Below are 20113 nucleotides of genomic sequence, written 5' to 3' on the forward strand. Positions count from 1 at the left end.
TTCACTTGCATCTTATCCAGAGAGAAAACCATTTAGTTCATAAACAATGGGTAGAACTGTTAAGCCAATGCAACACGCACAAAAAAAGATAAAAACGGCATATCCTCCTAATTAGCAAAGCAATCTGTATCTTCACCTCTAGAAACTAAGTTATCAGCATCCATTGAAAGACTCGTCACTGAGAAAGTCGGACAATAGCAGTGAGAAGAGAAACAAATGGCGAGTACCTCTTTTCAAGAAAAAAAAAAGTAACGGGAGACTGAAAGTTTAGTCAATACCTCCTGTAATTAAACCAAGAGCCAAATGGAAGCAAAAGAAAACTCTTCCACACAGTTTGATGTTCAACCTCACTCAGTTTCATACACTGGAAGATAACTGACAAACACTTTAAACTCTGTAAAGAAACCAAACTGAAGAAATTCCATGGAGAAAATACTACTCACGCTTTCCTCTGAGCAGGCATTTTTATAAATACTTGCTCTTCCTACTCAGCATTGTACATAATCAGCCTTTTCTGAATGCACATTGTGTCTTCTAAACCATACCTTTCCTGTCTGCTACGCTAACTTGTGAGCTTGTACCAGCAATTTTGAGAGCTCTTTTATAGCCACTCAAAGAAAAAGTCCTGGGAACACTGTATGATCTGTAAAAACAATCTTCATAAACAATACTTAAAGAAAAAAAAAAATCAATTGATCCTAAAATGTTTTAGTTCAGTGTACTTTCATTCTAGAAAATGACAACTTTGAAGTTACACAGATTTTATGTATATCTAAAGCACGTTTCACTACAATATCTGGGTCAGCCTGTATAAACATACCCAAAGACAGTTGCCCTGGGCTAACGAGCCTGTTGTTTCACGGATACTGCATGATAAGCTGACATTTCTTCTAAAAGGAAGAGCCCTCTGCTTCCCTCCCACCAGCCCCTGCAGCATCCTTCCCTTAGATCAACCTAAAGATTTTGCTCTGAAATACAGAAACACAGAGGAAGAAACCGATTTTAGGAAAAAAGCACCTAGCAAGGAAAAAAGTCACCACAGGCAGTAGTGAATGGCAAAAAAGCAGCAACCACAGCACACTTCAGAACTACAGCTTCTGCATGTATGCACATATAGATACAGATATATCTCTCATAGCAGAACTACGCATCTCAAACTCTCCCAGGGCTGATATAAATCCTGGTAGCTTAACTCAACAATTTCTATTTTTTTAAAAAGGACCTTCAACAGCCCTGCAACCAATGAAAGCATAGAAGCTAACACAAAGTCCAACAGTTCAGTCTTTGTATATTACTTAAAAATGTGATACTATGTCCTGGATTTGATGTATGCTAATAGCTGTGCTTTAAGGTACAAAAATATGTTTAACACCATGATATTGCACCAGAACACAGGCCCTGACCTTGCAATTTAAATAAAAATGCAAAACAGAGAAACATGGATGGAAGACACTCCAGTGTTTGAAGACACTGTGTTTTACAGGAATTAAACAGGAAAGCAAACAGCACCTAACTGAGCAGCCAATAGTATGAGAAACATAAGCAAGTTCTGAGAATATTTACATGTAGTTAGAGGCAGCATGAGAACAGACTAAAAAAAGAAAATAGTGGGGAAATACATGTAAGACATGAAATGAGCAAGCAGAGATTAAATAAAAGGACAGGCTACACAAGGAATCACACCAAGAAATGAAAATTAAAACAAAAAACCCCACACACAAAACTCCAGGATAGGGTCAGAATTACCAAGTAAAAGACAAGAAAGTTAAGCCCTATGAAGAAAGACAAAGGAATATAAGGAAACTCTGTGGTCAGAACAGTACTACAATAATGTCCTAATTCATTGAAAGTTGATGAGGCAGCAAAAATAACTCCACTGGGTAGGGAAGGAAGAATTAAAAAACAGATTAATTTAGACAAGGGATACAACCTAGCATTACCAGAGCAGAAAGAAGAATGAATACAATCCTAACTAACTTTGTTTTCTAATAAAAGCAACTATTTCACACCTGTACTTGAACTACATGATTTTCTGTTGGAACTGATCCATTACTACAGATCAACTGAAGTTCGCCAAGCAACATCAACCAAGTTTAGAAATCCAGCAGTTCTATTCAATAAACAGCACTCCCTGACAAGGGACAGAGGTCGCCTATAGACAGAAAGCAGTTCAAGTAATCTGATGCTGTGCTTGAATTTAAAAGAATTACTAGCACGAAGTTGCTTGCTAGGTACGATTGCTTCTTTACTAACATGATTTGCACAGAATTAATCTTTCCAAACACGCATATCAAAAACAAAATTGCATTTCACATGGAAACGATCTAATCCTATCACGTCCAGAGTGCAAAAGACTTCCCTCCCATTCCCTTATCTCCTGCTTAGTCAGAATGTTTGTACTGATGAAACTGAGAAAGCAGCTTTCTCACTTACTGCACTGGTTATTGTAAGAGAGGAAAACCCTCTGTCAAAACCTTGCACTATCAAGATGGCTTTTTTATGTCAGAGAATTAACTGATATTTTCTTCTGACCATTGGTCAAGTTCTTATATTCAATTCTTTGGCCACTTAGTAGCTGCACTTCAGGAAACCTGAAATTTCAACAAAAAAGAGCAGAAAGCCAAAAAAATTAAACAAATCTGTTAAGGCAAATGCAAGATCTTACAAATATGAAAAGCCAAGTAAAATAAGTAAATAGTGAAAAGCAACCTAAGAACCTGAAATGAAGAGGAAAGTTTTGCAGTCTGGAGAATCACAAAAAAACCTTAACTTTCAGAGAAACAGAACAAGAAAGGAAACAAAGCTGTAATTGCAATATCCCTACCTCCATCATAAAACACAGTGCCTTCCCTACTGCTCTTAAGAAAAACTATCCATGTTGAACAAGTAATACAGTTCTTTCTCATGTATTTAGGACTACACTGGAAGGCTTTGCTACAACACCACAGTCCCTAACATTACTATTAACTTGGACACTAAGTGTAGATTTGACTACAAGTCTCCGCAAATGCAGAAGACAACTAGTGTAAGTTACTGATCTCCCTTTTTAGCAACTGTATTAAAATATCAGACACAATTCTAAGGTATTACACACAGCTTACACACTTCATACAAACTGTACCAGATTTTAAGTTTCAGACTTCAATAAGACTCATGGAAGGTTAAGCCAGGATAATACCTAAAAATAACTGAACAACAGGAAGAATTCAGAGTGCCTGAAACAAGGCTACCTCCTGAAATAAAGGTACAGCAATTATTTAGTAAATCTTTCTGGAATTGCTTCAAAGATTACACGTTTAATTAAGAAAAACAAAACATTATATTGAAGGAATGTTAAGCTTCTGGAGACCTTAAGAGTCCCAGGAGTCCTGGTGGGATGTCTGTCTTCAGATTTCACAGTGGTTAAGTTCATTGCAAAATTACTTGGTTTAAATTTTAAGAGGATGCCATCTGTTCTGGAGAGATGCTATACGCCACAAAGAACATAATATGAAAAGGAAAACAAAGCAGATCTACTACTGATTCTGTTAATTGAATAGGCCATGAAAGAAGCATCAGAACTTAGCAAGAGAAGGGAGGACTGCCCTCTACACCCTTATCCTATTAGGTCTCTGAAAACAGAAATAAACTTAAAACCAGTACAAAATAGTATATTTAGAATGCAAACACTCCACATACAGCTATGATGATTTTAAGGCAAAGTTCCCAGAACACAGAAGGAAGGAACCCAAGGACAATCTTGGAGGGATTCACCTAACACATAACAAGAAATAAGAGTAGTTTATATTAGCTCCCCCCTTCCTCCCAAGTTATTGTTAACTGAGATTACACTTCCACAGACACTATTTATTATATAAATAAGAAAGACTGCTTCTTAATGAAGAGTGCTCAGTGGTAGAAAAAGGGCTTTCAAATTCAATTTCTTCAGAAAACACTTCTGAAAAATACTGGGAGTAGAAAGCTGGCACCATTGAACTCCCATGAATGGGGAGATGAGCTATGCTGTGTTTCAGTGGGGTTTTCATCACGTGTGTACCCCCCGCCATGTACTCACCTTTGTGCCTGGTCTACACAGGAAAGGACCAAGCCCGCTCTGCAGCACCCACACTTTCCTGTGATCCCACACACGGAGAGGTGAAGCAAATCACTAGTCTAACCACAAAATTAATGCTACAGATAAGCAAGAGTAAGATGTGTGTGTGATGTGACAATAGAGAGCAGAGCCATTCCTTTAAGCAGCTGCCCTCACATACCAGATATAAGAACACACCTTACTTAATTCCACTAGTTTCCAATATTAAATTAATTTTGAACTTATTTTCCTACTTCCTGTGCTTTACTTTAATACTCATTGTTTTGGTGCAATAATTTTAGTGTCATCATTTTGAGCACTGTTGCTATTTTCACCATCCACACAGTGCAGATTAACAAGGGAAATTCCAAACAATGCCAATAGATTTACACAATAAAATCCCCCGTGTATCAATGCAGGCTAGTTTCCTAAATGATACTGGCAAGCACAACCTAACATTACATTAAAACCATAAGTAAGTGTTACATTCTTATTAATGTTTCTGAATGAGCAATACATTTTAAACTTTAGGTGATACAGCACCATGAATTCACTGGAACATTGTGCTTTGCTGTAAGTGGTATCCTCTTGTTGAGAAACATGCTGGCAATCACTCTTCCTGGGGGAGCTTCCTGTTCACTTTCACCTAATGGGTAATTCATGTAAAATTAAAACACACTCACGTTTTATCTTCAGTAGGATTTGACCTCATGTTACCTTTCACTTTAATTAAAAATATATTGAAGAGCTCAAAAGAGGAAAAACTGGTATTTCCCACAAGCACAGAAGGTGTTTTTCCATCTTCACTTGCTGATTGTTGTCAGCCTAATTTAAGTCTTTGCTCTCCTCGTGAGCCCGACGAGCTCATTGCAGAACCACGGAAACCGGAATACAATAGAACTACATCTATTTCGGTAGTACAAGTGTTCACCTCTCTACTACTTGCAAATTACTACTGCTATTGCCAGGAACAACAAAGATTAAGACTTAGTTACAGAAATAGACAGCTGCTGAAGACATTAAAGTAATATCTATAATCATCAAGGGACTAATTCTGATCTCTCCTGATAAATATTCAGCTGACTCAAACAAAAAACAGCTGTTCCACAGAACAGAAAAAATTTGAACTAAGAGTCAGAATTTTTCAAGAAAGTACTTTTAGTAAAATAGTTACCTAAAAACAAACACAAGCACATTTCCTTTTCTTTTATTTTCAAGGCAAAAACTGACCACAAAACAAAAGAGAACAAGATCACAACAGATTCTGCCTCAAGGAATTTTATTCCTGAATGAAGAGTGGAAAATGATATATACAAAGTAACTAAGAGCCTACAAAACCTCCACTGGCCACCAGCAGTGGCTTACCTATAAAGATGAGAGTGAAAGTGCATTTTATTTTCCTTGAATTTTCCTCTTCCACTTGAAAATTCACTTGAAGTTATCTTTGGCTGCTAAAAATAAACTGGTGTATTTACTGATCAATTTCACTTACTGTGCTTCTGCATTATGTACCAGTATTTAAATTCTCACCTTACTCCGATTTCTTATTCTTCATATATTTCATTTATGCCCATATTCAAATAACATTTCTTATAAACCTCAAGTTTTATTGCAAGTAGAATGATCACCTCTGATACTGACTTGCTTATAAAGTGCACAACAACTGTAAAGCTCTCCAAGTCTTACGAACACAGACTTTTGGATAAGCATCAAATACCAGCTAAGTACTCCCCCATCTGAGCAGCACCAACTATAGTTAACCTATTTATTTACAATTTAGTTATCTTTTCTTTCCTATTGTGCAGAAAAATAACTAGTTCAGGGAACCACACTAAACTTATGCAACAATATATGGAGCTCTAGTATCTTCCTGCTGTCACATATTTTAGAGTATACTTTACCTCAAGAGATTTTATTTCTCTAGTTCTGGATAATTTTTTTACCAATATTCTGTGTAATTATTACATTTAGCTTTGTGAAAAATTTAGTTAGCACCCACTGTACTAGATTATTTTAAAATCATCTAAGTTTTGTGTACTTTGTAATCTGATTGATAACCTTCTAAATAATCTTTCCTGCATAACTTAATAATATCCACACAGAATTTTCAGGAACTCTCAAACACTATGTAGAGCAACATTTTTCAGCCCACATCTGCCTCATTTGTGTAGAATATATCTTCAAGACAGGGACTGGATTACTGCATATTTCTGCAACACTTACTGCAAGACTTTGATTCGGTCATTACTACAACAAACCATACTAGAAATAATTATTCCAAAGAGGCACAATTTCAGCGAACATATTATTGAAATTTCATTTTTAACCTGTAAACTTCAGTTAAAGGACATTCACATCAACCTCTGAATTGCAAAAAAGTGTCACTTAAGCAACTAGCACAAAGAGTTTGGGAGGGGAAAACTATTGGACTTTGGTCACGAGCTACAGTCACACAAACACTAGGAACATTTATGTTCATCTGTTCTACCAACAATAACTGTAGCTGCATTTGAACAACACTAGCCGAAAAGATCATCAATAGAAGATAGATATTATCTGTGTCAAAATAACTCCCAAAACTCACTCACATAGTAATCTAGATCTGCCTTTAACATGGTTGAACATTTTCTTGAAATTTAGACAACTATATCTCAGCTCTAACAATTCCATGGATTATTCTCAGCTTTTCCTTGTTCCCATTGCAGATAAAATTTTACTGAACAGATTAGTGTTCACTGGGGCATGTTTCAAGAATGATGCCATGCACTGTATTATAGAGATTCTGCAGGAATACCACAGCAGAATTCAGAGTGCATCCCATTCAATAGATATTGCACAGGAAAATACTCCATCAAGTAAGGGCACAACGTAATTCTGTAGTACTCTGGAGCTGATGCAGGCAGAATATAGACATATCAAATAGATGACACTTTCTCAATGAACCTGTACAGCAGAAGTGGAGGAGTCAAAACTTCAGTAAAGTATTATACAATAAGTGAAGCATGTTTAAAAATCTTCCTGAACTTAAAACAAGTTAAAATTACTATCTTTATAGGAGCTACCTACAGACAAATCACTCTGAGTAATACAAAATCAATGTTTGGATAATTGCATATATAAATGCATCACCTCTTCCATATGCAAACTAAATTCCACATATCTACTAATACCAGACACTGGAATTATTCCAGGTATCACCAGTTTGCACAGAATAATAAAAGGAATGTTGCAACTCACCTGGTAAGCGTAGCTATCGCTGTTAAATGACCAGTGCATCAAGATCCATAAGTTACCACAGAAAAGCAGGAGAGCTTGCTGAGATAATACTATCAAATCCCTACTACACTGAGCAATAAAGCTGGTAAACCTGCTAAATGAAAACATACCCTGTACAACTACTTTTGGATCTGAATTTGCTTTGTGCTGTACCCCTATGCTTGCCAGTTCATGCATTGTCGTACAGAAAGACAGGCTTCACTCAGGTCTGAAAGCAGTACTGCTAGCATCAGGTAAACAGCACTTCCTTTACTAATTCCTTCCAAAACCAGAAACAAAAGCCACCCCAATTGGCTTCTACACAAGGCAGTTCAGCTGACACACACATAGGCTTGGGCTGACAAGCTGTACCGTACCTAAGTGACCTAATACACTGGCATCAGGTATTCTTCATCATCACACTCCTTTATGACTTCCGAGCAAAGCCTCATCAGATGTAGCTATCATGGAAATCCTGTGACCATCTTCAAGTAGTATTATTTCTAAAAATGAGGCCTGCCAAGGCACCAGCTTTGTGAAAAAAGCAGCATCAGTCTGGTTTACCCACAAATCTGATAATCCTTCCCAAAAATCCACAGAGAGGAAGAGGGAGCAAGGCCCATCAATTACATGGTAAAGACAGAAAAACATCTTTGCTACTATAAAGTGTAATATGAAGTGGAATAATAGCAAAATGTCTGGGAAAGTACTTCATGTGAGATAGTAATGAGCAAGGCCACCAAGGAATAGGAGACTTGAGGACCACTGGAAGAGACAGAGGTAACACTGAGGCAGCCACTACAGCTATGAAGAAACATTACTAAGAGGTAAAGAGCTGATAGAAATTCTGAAGATGAGCACAAATTCAATTAAGCAATGCAGGAGAACTGTGCTTGAACAACAGGAGATGCCAACAGAAGGACACTAAAGGTAATGGATGGGACTTTGAGCAACCTGGTCTAGGGGAAGGTATCTGTCACCACAGCACGGGCTGTGGAATTAGATGATCTTTAAGGTTCTTTTCAAACCCTTTTATGATTCAGGCGACCAGAAGCACATGAAACTGTATTAAGTGCTACAGAATAAACTGGGGGGGCAGGGGAGGGAGTGGGTGGAGCTCTGTGCAAAGTAACAGTGAACTGTCTGCAAAGAGACTAGAGGGGGAGTATGCTCACAGAACAGACTGTTTATTGCTGCAGGGAAGAGATGTACTTAAAAATGGAAGTCAGCATGCACATACAATTACATTTGCAGTCAAAATAGCCCTATTACACCAAAAAGGCTAGCAATGCTACGTGGAGTTTGCTTTTTCTCTTGCATTACACACGTATTCTATAGAGACTAAAGTTTACTAAGATCAGTTCATCACGCACATTTTATAATGGTAGTTGAAGTCTGACCTTTATACTGTAAACTCCATTCCCAGTAGATATGAAGTAACAGCATTAAAACAATATAATAATGTGCATTTCCTAAAGCAGCAAGTGATTTCACCTGTATCACAACTAAGTCCTCTGAAATGCTACAACTATACACTTGATACATACATATTTTTTTTAAATACAGGTACAAGAGACAGGAAGCTAAGCTACCTTTGACAAAGATAAATCAGCAGGCTTTTCAGTCGAGATTTCTGTCCTTTGGAGGCATCAGTGGATTACAAAACAGAGAACACAGTGTCAGTGGAATGGGAATTAGTGAGGAATAACTCCAGTCACTTAGTGGAACGGACTTACTAAGAAATAATAGTAGGAAACAATGCAAGGAAGTTTACTCACATCTCTTGCTTCACTGAGAACATGGAAATGGAAGAGGCCTATACTAAGAGAGGCACAGAGACTTCTTTCAGAAAATATTATCCTGTTCATTATGGCAGGAAGTTGAAAATTGTTTTATTTCACTGTAAAAAAAACCCAAATTAATTACATACCCCCAGTAGTGCTAAAGATTTCCAGGTAAATATTTGCTTCCAAATCATAACAATTTTCAAACTAGCCAAGAAATGCTAGCATTCACATGCCAAGCAACAAAACTGCTAGCTGAATAAAACCAAAGTACTTTACAGAAAAAAATGTAGAGTTAAATTTAAGCATGTGAAACAAGCTAGAGGACATATGGCTACAAAAAACTACATATTTGTAACATAAAAAGGGAAATTACTACACAAGAGTTCAGAATATGTCATTAAAACACTAAAGCTAAGAACAGAAACTTATTTTCATCCATGCTCACTGCTACCATATTTCCACTCACATCTTTTCTACAGCGAACAAACCATTTCACTCCTGTAAAGAAATAATATTTAAGATAAACTGATCCAAAAGTGTTTCAAAAAAATGTAGTAAAAAAGTTCACGGCTTCATAGGGTAAGTATCAAAGGGTCATATTTTTGTTTGCCATTATCTGATAGAACTACAGTTATGTAATTTATATTTTATGGTTATATAAGTTACCAACAGCAAATCGTGTCTGGTCTACCTGACTGACTGTTGATTGGAAAGAAAAAAAAAAAGCTAACACTGTTTCAGCTTTAGCAAAACACACAGCACAGTCTCCCACAGCATCTTTGCAGCCAAGCTGGACAGCCACAGACTGAGTGGACCATTAGGCCTACACACTAGGGGTTGTGGTCAATGGGGTCCAAAGTCCGATCGCAACCAGGTATAAAAGACGTTGCTCAGAGTCGATACCGGGGCCAAGACTCGCGCTGAACATCTGTCACTGCAGCTCTGTTGTGACAAAGGCTGCCTGCACACTGGGTTACATTTGCAACATCAGAGAAAGTGATTATATCCCTCTGTCTGGCACCTATGAGTCCATAACCGCTGTGTCCAGTTTGGGGTCATGCAATAAAAAAAAAAGAGAGCAGAAAGACTGATATGAGTGAAAGGCCACTAAGACAGTCCACAGAGCTGCAGCACATGACCTAGGTAGGGAGCTAAGACAGCGGGTCATCTTCCATAAAACAGGCAGCTATGGTGGAGGAATCTTAACTGCTGCCTTTCACAACTGAAGGGGTTAACTGTGTACAGGCAAGATGGAAATAGGTTCCCTTCAGACATACACAAATGAGGGGTAAGAGGCAGTGATCCCAGCTTGCTCCAAGGGAAACTCCAAGCTGCTGTGCACGTGGTTAAGCAGTGAAACAAGGAGTCAAACAGAAGCAACGGAATTGCCACCACTGGAGATGTCAGGCAGAGCTGCACAAAGCCCTAAGATACCTAAACTTCGGAATTAGCTCCCCTCAAATACAGGGCCTGACTGGATGACCTCCAGAAGTCCCAACTTACACTGTTCTATGATGATACTATAGATGTTCATATTTGCTCTATAATCGCATGTATTTACAGAAAAGCATTTCTATTGGTGCTCAACTGAAGAGATGACGCCTGTCTTCAGGCTTAGATGAGGTGCAAATTAGTATTTCAGATCTTCCAAGGAAACTCTGAGGAAAGAATCTGACTACACAAAGAAATAAAACCAGAATGTATTTTAATAGCTGTTTATACTGCATTCATAGAACTGGTATAACTACATTACATCCTGGCCAGGTCAGTGATCTCTACTTAAGCCTAGAACTATTTTACAGTTAATCACTTCTGCCTACATACTTTATTTCTCCAGATTTTGGTAGTTCACTACTTATTTCTGGATTCCTTCACTGCCAGTAAGCCTCTGTATTATACTTTCCACTATAGTAAGCCATTAAAAGTGTGCTCCATAGGTTGCTTCCCCAGGGCAGGAGTGGGGGAAATGCAGAGAAAAATCAACATGAAAAATAAAAACGATCAAAAATTTTAAGTTTTATTTTCAACTTCAGAACCAAAGGAAAATTATACTTCTCCTTTCCAGTCCAACAAATTGGATTTTCTTGGTGAAGTACCTAAACAAAGGGTTTAGAAACATTTTTTACTACTGAAGGAGCAGAGTGATTTTAAATCCAAGAGAATTTCCTAAGAGGTGAGAAAACGTACTTTAAATACAAGACACAAGGTCAAAACTGACAAGTCATCTTCATACCCATTCTTTAAGAATTCTTTGGAAGACGAAAAAATATTTCACTTTCGCATTTCACTTCTAGTACTGCAGTGCTGTGATTTTTGTACCACCTCTTAAGGCTGTTTTTAATTCAGAAAAAAATTGATAAACTGATTTCTTATGCAAAAAAAAAAAAAAGCACAAAAACATTGCTGTATCTGAAAAACTTCTTTTAAAACAGCCTAAGTATTAAGACTAAGAAATTTTGTTCCTCTTCACTTTACCCAGTTTTGCAAGTCACACTGATCTTTTACAAACTAGAGGGAAGGAAATCATAATGATCTTCCCTGATTCTACCTCATCTCACTAAAGAAATTCCATGTTAGTATCTCAGTAAAGTGTCAAGTCAATTAAGGAGTACATCACTCCTCTGAAAACATAGAAGTCCTACGACTCAACGCAAGACTAAAAAAGGTTGAACCACAAAGTTCATATTTCACCCAGGGCTATGTCTTACCATAGCAACTGTTCAGAAACAAAAAATATTTTTCTAAGTAGCCAAGCAATCAAACTTTTGCTTCTGTTCACCTATAATAGAGGAAGTTTAGACAGGCTTTTGTAAATGCAGGCCATCATCTCATAAACAATTAAGTGAATGGTTAACTTTGCACAAGAAGAAAGCTTAAACTTCAAATAGATGAAGTTAACACAAATGATTACATGATCAGGCTTTTACTGCAAGGTATTGATAACACAACTAAGTTTATGCTGATAATATAACCAAATTTAGCAACATTTATATTGCACACCTTCCTTGTAAGTGAAAAAGACTTTTAGTTACAGTAGAGACACACTCTGAAGAGCCTTATCATAGCTGCAGTGCTGGCTTATACAACTCTCGCCCTTTGTTCCTCCACTACGCCACATCTTCAGCTGTGCTGGGGTCTGACATATCAGTTAACACGGACAAAACAAGCCAGGATCAATGCACTGAACCTTGCTAAAAACAGTAGTGCCAAAAAGAAAGGTACTACAACTGGGAGCAGTTTCCTGCACTAGGTTACCATGTAGCTACATAAACAGTCAAAAAAGCACAAGCTAAATAGTGACACAAGTGCTGCCTTAGACAGGACTGCTGCCAAGAGAAATACTAGTAAAATTACAGCCTAACCTAAAGCTGCATTTACCTGTTCATAACTCACTCAGATGAATAAGCACAATGAAGGAAATGGGAGGGAGGTGCCCAACAGCCTTATGTGAGCCTGTGCTTTTCAATCTGGTAAGCAAGCTGTCTAAGCCACCATCATGCTCTGATGAGAACCTCAGAAGTAATTTTCATTTACTTCATTAGAAACCTTTCAAACTAAGTTTACTAATTGTTTACAAGACCTTCTGCAACTATGTCCAAAAGAGGTTGGGGAGGGAAGAACACTCAGGATGTTGACTCAGGATCTTCTCATTCCAAGGCAAGCTATTTATTACTGGTTTAGATTTCTATTAAGTAAAGTTACTTTTGCATAACTGGAAATAAAGAATATTTAGCTCATTTTAAATTAATATGTATTTGGTAGGTTTGTGTGTTCACAGGAACACTTTCACAGTGATCAAGCTGTACTAGCTTAAAAATACATTAAGGTCCTATAATGCATATTACCAATCTTTATGTGAATGTTTACTAAGAGATTTTAGTTTTTACTCATTTCTTCCTGATACTTCGACACATAACACATCACTAAAAACAGAAGCATACTTGAGGAAGAAATACAGACTTCGGTAGATAAAGGGAAGCAAATTAAATCTCACTGAACAATAGTTCCACATCTGTCTCCAGATTATATTAGATACTTCTGATGTTTACATCTGACACTTTTTAAAAAACAATTTAATGCAACCAAAAGGTCCAAGAATGATGAAAAAAGTTACAGACCTGAACAAAACCAAATACAACCCTAGAAAAATAGAAAGCCAGGGTCTGCATGAAGTTCCAGATGATAAATTCCAGTTCAGGTTTAAGCAACAGTTTGTAATAAACAAATAGTAATGTAAGGAAAAAAAAAAATCTATATTTGCCAAATGGAAATAAAAATCGGGAGTTTATTCACTCTCCAAGTTTCACATAAGAAAGAATTTTCCTAAGAACTTGCCCCTACACAATCACTTTTTAAAATTACTTTGGAATATATGTAATAATAGCAGAAAATATTTTAAACATATTATACAGACAGAACACACCACAGTGAGCCCATACTAAAATAAGTAGCACACCAAAATATTAAGCATTACAGCTGTGGATTTCTGCTGATCCAAAACCTTCTAGTCAAGGAGCAAAGCACATTTCAGAACTTGCTTTTATTTTAAAACCACTAGTTCAAGCAGTACTAGCAAGCTACCAATAAATAAAAAACAACATAAAACCACCAAACAACAAAAACCAACACAAAACCCACAACTCAGTAGACTGAAACCTATGAACCTCTTACAAGTTAGAGGTATCCTAGAAACCCAAAACCCCTGTGATCCCTAGTTGCTAATAGAAGACTGCTAAAAGCACGTATCTCCGGCTGAAGCCTGTAGTCTCGCACTAGGCCTCAAAAACAAGGAGACAGCCCGGGCGCCAGAAAGTGAGCAACTCTACAACAAGGCACCCGGGTAAGCCTTTCCCCTTCCTGCCAAATAGTGATCCCGCAGGAAGTCACCCCGCGCTGGCCGGGCCGGAGCGGGCGGCACAGCCCGGCGGGCACAGCCACCCGGGCCGGGACCCGCCGGGCACAGCGCAGCCGGGCCGGGACCCGGACCCGCCAGGGGCTGCGGAAGGGAGCCCAGGAGAAGATAAACTCCGGTCCAAGCTGAAAAAACGAGCGGCTACGAAAATCCAGAGGAGTTCCCGTACATCTCCTCTGCAGCGAGCACCGACGTGGTTCTCCCCTCTTCACTAAAAGCATTTAGACACAGTCATCGCACCGCACGGCAGATAAAGCCTAAAAGAAATAATCTAAGACATTCATATCTTTATGTAAATAATACTATTAGCTACTGTATACAACAGGTACTACAAGATACAACAGACATTACAACAGTGAGCTAAACTTTCAATTTAAAAAAACATGTCACATGAAATGTAGAAAGAGCAACAGGTTTACTGCACTGAGTGGAATCAGTCAGACCTGACAGATATCCCTGAGCAAAGCCCATGCAAAAAGTCCCCCTGCTAAATAAAACTAACTACCATCAAACAAAACTAACCCATACAAAATTAAATGGGAACTAAGGCAAGCTTATTTGACTCACGGAAGCAATCTACAGACAAAAAGCCAACCCAGGTAGCACCTCATTGACTTAAAATGCAGAAATGTCATATGCTACAACTGAAGATCACAAAAAAAGTCAGACTTACATCGTCTCTCCAGTCTTAGCAACATGACAAAGAAACTGATCCAGTATTGGACACACTTCCTTCTTTCCTCTCTTCTCAAAATCTGTTGGTATGAGAATGACACAAAAGGAATGGTAAAATACGACAGGATAGAACAAAAATTAACAATAATTACCGACTTATTTGCTTTAACGCTTAGCACAGCTCCCACAAAAGTATTTTCACACTTCAACAATGCTTCAGTTGTTCCCAGGAGCTCAGCCAGCTTCCCAGCCCTGTAAAACACTTATTATTTTCATGTGGAGAAACTACGTGCATCTGAGTAGCAAAAGTTGATTTGCAACTTCTTTTGAGCAGCTACAACAGAGAAAGAGGCTGATTTCCTCAGGCTGCACCCAGCACGGCAAGCTAGCCCAGAAGCGGACTGCGAGAGGAGAAAGAAGGTGAGGGCAGAGGGGGAGGCAGAAGGGGGAGCAGAGGGCACTCAGGCAGGGGATCCCGGGCCTGGGGAAGGGGACCCGGGGGGCCACCAACCTCCTCCCCGCTGCTGCCCCTCACGCAGCCCAGAGCGAGCCCAGGGGATGGGAACTGGGTGCTCTCCCCCGCTTCCCCACAGGGACCCCCGGGCCTCTCCCCACTCCGCGGGACCCCCTTCCCTTCCCTCCCACGCGGGCTGTCCCCTCCCGCAGCGCGGGGACCCCGATCCTCGTCCCGCCGGAGAGGACGTGCAGCCCGCACCCATGGGTGCTCCCTCCCCACACGCGGGTCTCGGCTGTGAGGGAGACCCCCCCACCCTGTCTCCCCTTCAGCGTGGGGACACCGCTCCCCCACCCCCCGCTCTCCGCGGCAAGCCCCGGCAGCACCTTTCAGAGCCTCCTGCAGCCTCTCGACATCCATGATCCGCCTGGGCGTCTCCCCCCCGCTCCGCGCTGCTCCCCTCCTCCAGCCCCCCCCACCCCACGCAGAAAACGGGCTCCAGCCGCCGCGCACACACAGAGACCCGGGGCTCAGCAACCCTCCAACATGGCGCCCGGGCCGTCCCCGTGCGCGGCCCCGACAGCCCGCCCTCCCTCTCCTGCCGGGGGGCGGTGGCGCGCAGGGGGGCGGGGCCGCGGGGCGGCCCTGAGGGAGGCGGCGGGACGGCGCTGCGGGAGGCGGGTGGTTCGGAGCGCGGCACTGCTGGGCAGCCTCAGGCTGCAGCCCGTCTCCTCGGGCGGGGGTACCGGCCTTCTCACGTCGGCCCCGCGGAGAAGGGGATGGGAACGCGGAGCTCCTGCTTGACTGGCGGGGCGGCCCCGCCCCAGCCCCTCAGGAAGCGTGTGCGGCTTCCTCCCCCCTCAGGCTGAGGGTGACTGTTCTTCCTCCACCCTCTAATACCTGTTTGTGCACAGATACACCTGTCTCCCTTTTATTCTCAAGGAGAAGCTGTGTTCCCCTTTCTTCACTCTACCTACCTCTCCCACCCTTTTGTGTGCTCTCAAGCTCTCCCTGGCATAGGCTCCCTGTGCTCCTGTGGACGGTCCCTCCTGTCACCCTGTGCCACCCCTGCAGCTCTAATGACAGGGACATGAAGTCCAGGCAGTCCCTACAAACATCATAATGCCAGTGGCTGTACTAACTTCCACTCTCCCACATGCCAGCTTATCAACAGAAAACCTCTCACATGCCTGCATTTCTTAGAAATGCTGCTAATGCCACAGCAATACGACCCAGTTTGCAGACCACCACAAGTGGCTAAGGCAAACATGGCACCTGCAGAGAGACAAAAAGATGACTTGCCCAAATCTCTAGAGGATAAAACCAAACAATCCCCCCAAAAATAAAAACAACAACCAACAAACCCTGGTGCACAAGGTGGCATTAAAACCATAGTGAATTTAGCTGCCGTATTTCCTCTGGCCACTTTGCCAATCAGAGACACGAGGTGACCGTCAATATTCATTATGGGCCACCCTGCCCTTACAGCTCTGCTACCATGGCTCTCCCTGCCCCTGGGGCACATGTACCTTTTAGCATTAGAAATTATGCATTAACTGGAGCTACATTAGTTTCCTTCTATAATTAGACAATAAAATGCCCTCTACAGCATTAAAAATATCCTCCCCCAAAATATCACTGAAAAATCTCTTCAACACAGGCAGAACTGTGCTGAGAAAAGAGTTGAGAGAGGACACAGGAAGGTTTCAAAGCAAGCAGTGGACACTGGGCTGGAACAAACACCGAGGCCTCTGCAGGTGCACCAACAACAGAAAAGGGCAATACAATCAAGGTTACAGGTTAGCCTACATCCATTTTCCTTAAGGTCCACTTTATTATTTTAAAAGAGGTACCAAAGTCCAGTTAAAGTAACAAAACCAGCAGCTTACCTTTACAACCTTGGAAAGAGTGGAGAGCAGACCTTTCCTAGAGCAAAGATTCTCTTTAATAACTTCTACACCCCAGCTGACAGCATTTCCCCCAGATATCCCATTAACTCCCATCCCCAGCACAGCTTGGCCCTTGTAATAATTCCCAGAGCTGGTCACATGCTCTCAATTTTCAGCTGTTCCTGAGGAACTGCATTTCCCAGCATGATTGCTCTTAAAGAATTCCACCAGCCGAAACGAGCCTGGAGAGGCATTAAACATGCAATATTAAAGACTGGTATGGTTAAACAACCTACTTGAAAATCCCCAAGAGAGCAAAATGAATAATCCTAAAAAACATCTCATTCCATTTACAGGTATCATCAAAACCAACAAAATAAAGCCCATAATTGTCAATTTGAAAAGTTGTGTTGCTAGCCTGTTCTTTTAAAACAGTAAAAAAAATACAGTTGTTCCCAAGATACCTAGAACTACTATTGAAAACTGGGACAACATGGCATTTCTTCACTAAAAAAGCAAGTGTGTGGTAACAAAGATTATTTGAAATGCATGTTAGGATGAGGCTCAGATTAGGGGAGGTTTGCATATTTTGAAACCCACATCCCCTCAACTAAATGAAAAATATTTTGATTCGTAACAAATAATCTTTTCCTCCCATTTTCAAAGGAGAAACATTTAAATGTAATCCTAGAATACAAGAAAAGCTTGTAGGTCATTTCATCATCGATTTGTTGTGTGATCTCAAGCAAATGAGTCAGGCAATGATAACCTGTGTTTCTTAATTAATGAAATAGAAATGATAATTACTCTTCTTTGCAGGCTATTGGGCACACTTTGTAATAATAACATACACAGAGAGTATGATTTCATTTGTGTCAGTCTCCGATGCTGCTTGTATTTACAGAGAATCAACAACGATAATAAAAAGTGACTGTGTAGGACATGTGGTGCTTTTAAACAGTTAACTAAAGAACAACAAGAAATCGTTTTCCAATCCAGATTTTGTTTCCCTTCTTGCACTAAACTTCTGCAAAACATAGTGTTTGAGAGTTTTTAGGGAGAGCAGGACCAGGTCCTGCCTACAATATAAGTTTAGTGCTCCCTGATGCACTTGGACAGATCCCCGTTTTCTTACTTGATCTTACACTTGAGAAGCTGGGCTCAAGCACTGATTTGGTAAGACTGAAGTTCATATGCTTCACTACTGGAAGAAGACACAGCAGTAACATCGAAGTTACATAGCATGATTATGTGCTTTCACATTCTCGTCTTCCTGAAAAAACAACAGAAATTAGAACAAACTAGAAACCAACTGACAGCAACATAACACGTCACAGTCTTTGCAGACATAAGCAAACAAACAAAACAGGGCAGAACTAAAAAAAAAACCAAAAGAGGCAGAAAATATATTGCTGATTCTGATGGATCTTCAAGAGACTAAAGTGCAGTACCCAAAAAAGGTGTTCCTGCGTCTCCTGTTCCTTTCTTGCTGTTAACCTAGTTGAAAACTATTATTTTTGCCAAGTTAGTTCTCAGCACCCTCAGCGGGTGTCCTGCAGCATGGCCGGGGCAGCTGGTGCAGAGACAGGCAGGACGGGGCGAGCTGTGGAAAGGACGATGACTCGTCTGGGCAGCCGCAGGGCCTCACCTGGGCGAGTTTGTCTCACTGCACTGGAAGGTCTTTAACTCCACAACAAACAACAAAACCCGATTCTTGAGCTTTAGAACTGTAAGACTTTTGAAAGTCGCCACAGAATTATAGACTGTCCGACCCCTGGGCACAGATCAATAGGCTCGATGTTGATTAAAATTATGGAAGGCGTAGGAGCAGCAGATACTTTTGCATTCAATAACAAAGCGTAGATTAGGTATATAGAGATCCCTGACCTAACCTGACTTAGAGTAATTTCATTCACTGATGTGTGACAGCAATTTATAAGGTATTTCAGCTCAGTTTGAACCAAAATTGATTAGTGTGCTTTGAAAGAATGTGTAACAATTCAATAGAACACCAAGGAGCAATTCAATACAATACCAAGCGAGATGCAGCAGAATCCGAATAGGGAAAACAAGAAGAAAATGAGAACAATTCTGTGTTTTGAGACCCACTTAGATCTTCAGAAAATATTGTACATTGATACAAAGGATTTACAAAAGGCGGTTAGGGTGTTTGCTTTTTGGTTTATAGCTACAGAGACTCAAGTATGACACTATATAACGACACTAAAAATTGTGTGTCTCCGAACCATTTCAGAATGGAAAAGTTTTTTGGTTTTTGTTTTTTTCTTTAAAGTACATCATAGCCACTTCGAGACCAATTGTGTCCCTGCTCTGAGAAAACGACTAACAATCTTTAATAGGCTTTTAATAGACCTGGAAGACTTGGGGGCATCAAAAGATCAGAATAGCTCACGTGTGGTGCCTTAAATCCAGAAAAGGCTGAAACCAGAAAAATAAAAATGGTATTTTTGGGAGCTTGGTTTTATTTTGAAAGAGTACTCACAGTCAGATTTATAAAAAGGAAGAGTTATGTACTAATCACTCTAGGCTTTAACTAGGTTGGTCACTAAACCCTACACTGACACACATCAAATCCCCACATATTTTCTCATAGTAATCTGAGAGCCCACAGCAAACGAGCACCAGTGCAGTTTTCTTTCCAAGCTGCTTTCTCACACCTTTCTCCCAGTATATCCCTAGGAGAGAAAGCTGCTTGTAGGCTGCTCTACCAACTACAAGATTGTTCAGATTACAACCAGACTTGTTTTTTTGCCTGGAGCATCGGGTGTGAGGAAGCCAGTATTCAAACCAAGTTGCCGTTCAGAAGTGCCGAGCAGAAGAGGAAGATCATTTTTAAAGGTGTGTACCCTGAGAAGGCACCTGCTTGGCACGGTCGTAACCACCACCACCGGGAATTAACCTCTTGCAGGATTTGGGAACGAGGGCCATGTCATTTCAGCATCACTATTTCAGTACGACCAAAGTTTTTTAGTTCTAAGATGATGTTACTCATTTTTGGACTACACTGTAGTTTTCACAAAATAACAGAAGCAATTATGATACATTTAT

The 20113-nt window shown here is 40.3% G+C and overlaps 1 protein-coding gene across 1 annotated transcript in view; it reads right to left on the reverse strand.

Annotated features, from left to right (window-relative positions):
• PPP4R2 (protein phosphatase 4 regulatory subunit 2) overlaps positions 1-15601 on the reverse strand; it is a 30700-nt gene extending 15099 nt beyond the window's left edge. Inside the window, exons 1-2 of the mRNA XM_080350365.1 lie at positions 15542-15601; positions 14700-14781 (exon numbers count right to left, since the gene is read on the reverse strand). Coding sequence (XP_080206491.1) covers positions 14700-14781; positions 15542-15575 — 116 coding nt within the window. The 5' untranslated portion in view covers positions 15576-15601. The remainder of the gene's footprint in view (positions 1-14699; positions 14782-15541) is intronic.
• Between the last annotated feature and the right edge of the window lie 4512 nt (positions 15602-20113).

This window comes from Nesoenas mayeri, assembly GCF_963082525.1.
Source record: "Nesoenas mayeri genome assembly, chromosome: 10".
In the NCBI taxonomy this organism is placed as follows: Eukaryota; Metazoa; Chordata; class Aves; order Columbiformes; family Columbidae; genus Nesoenas; species Nesoenas mayeri.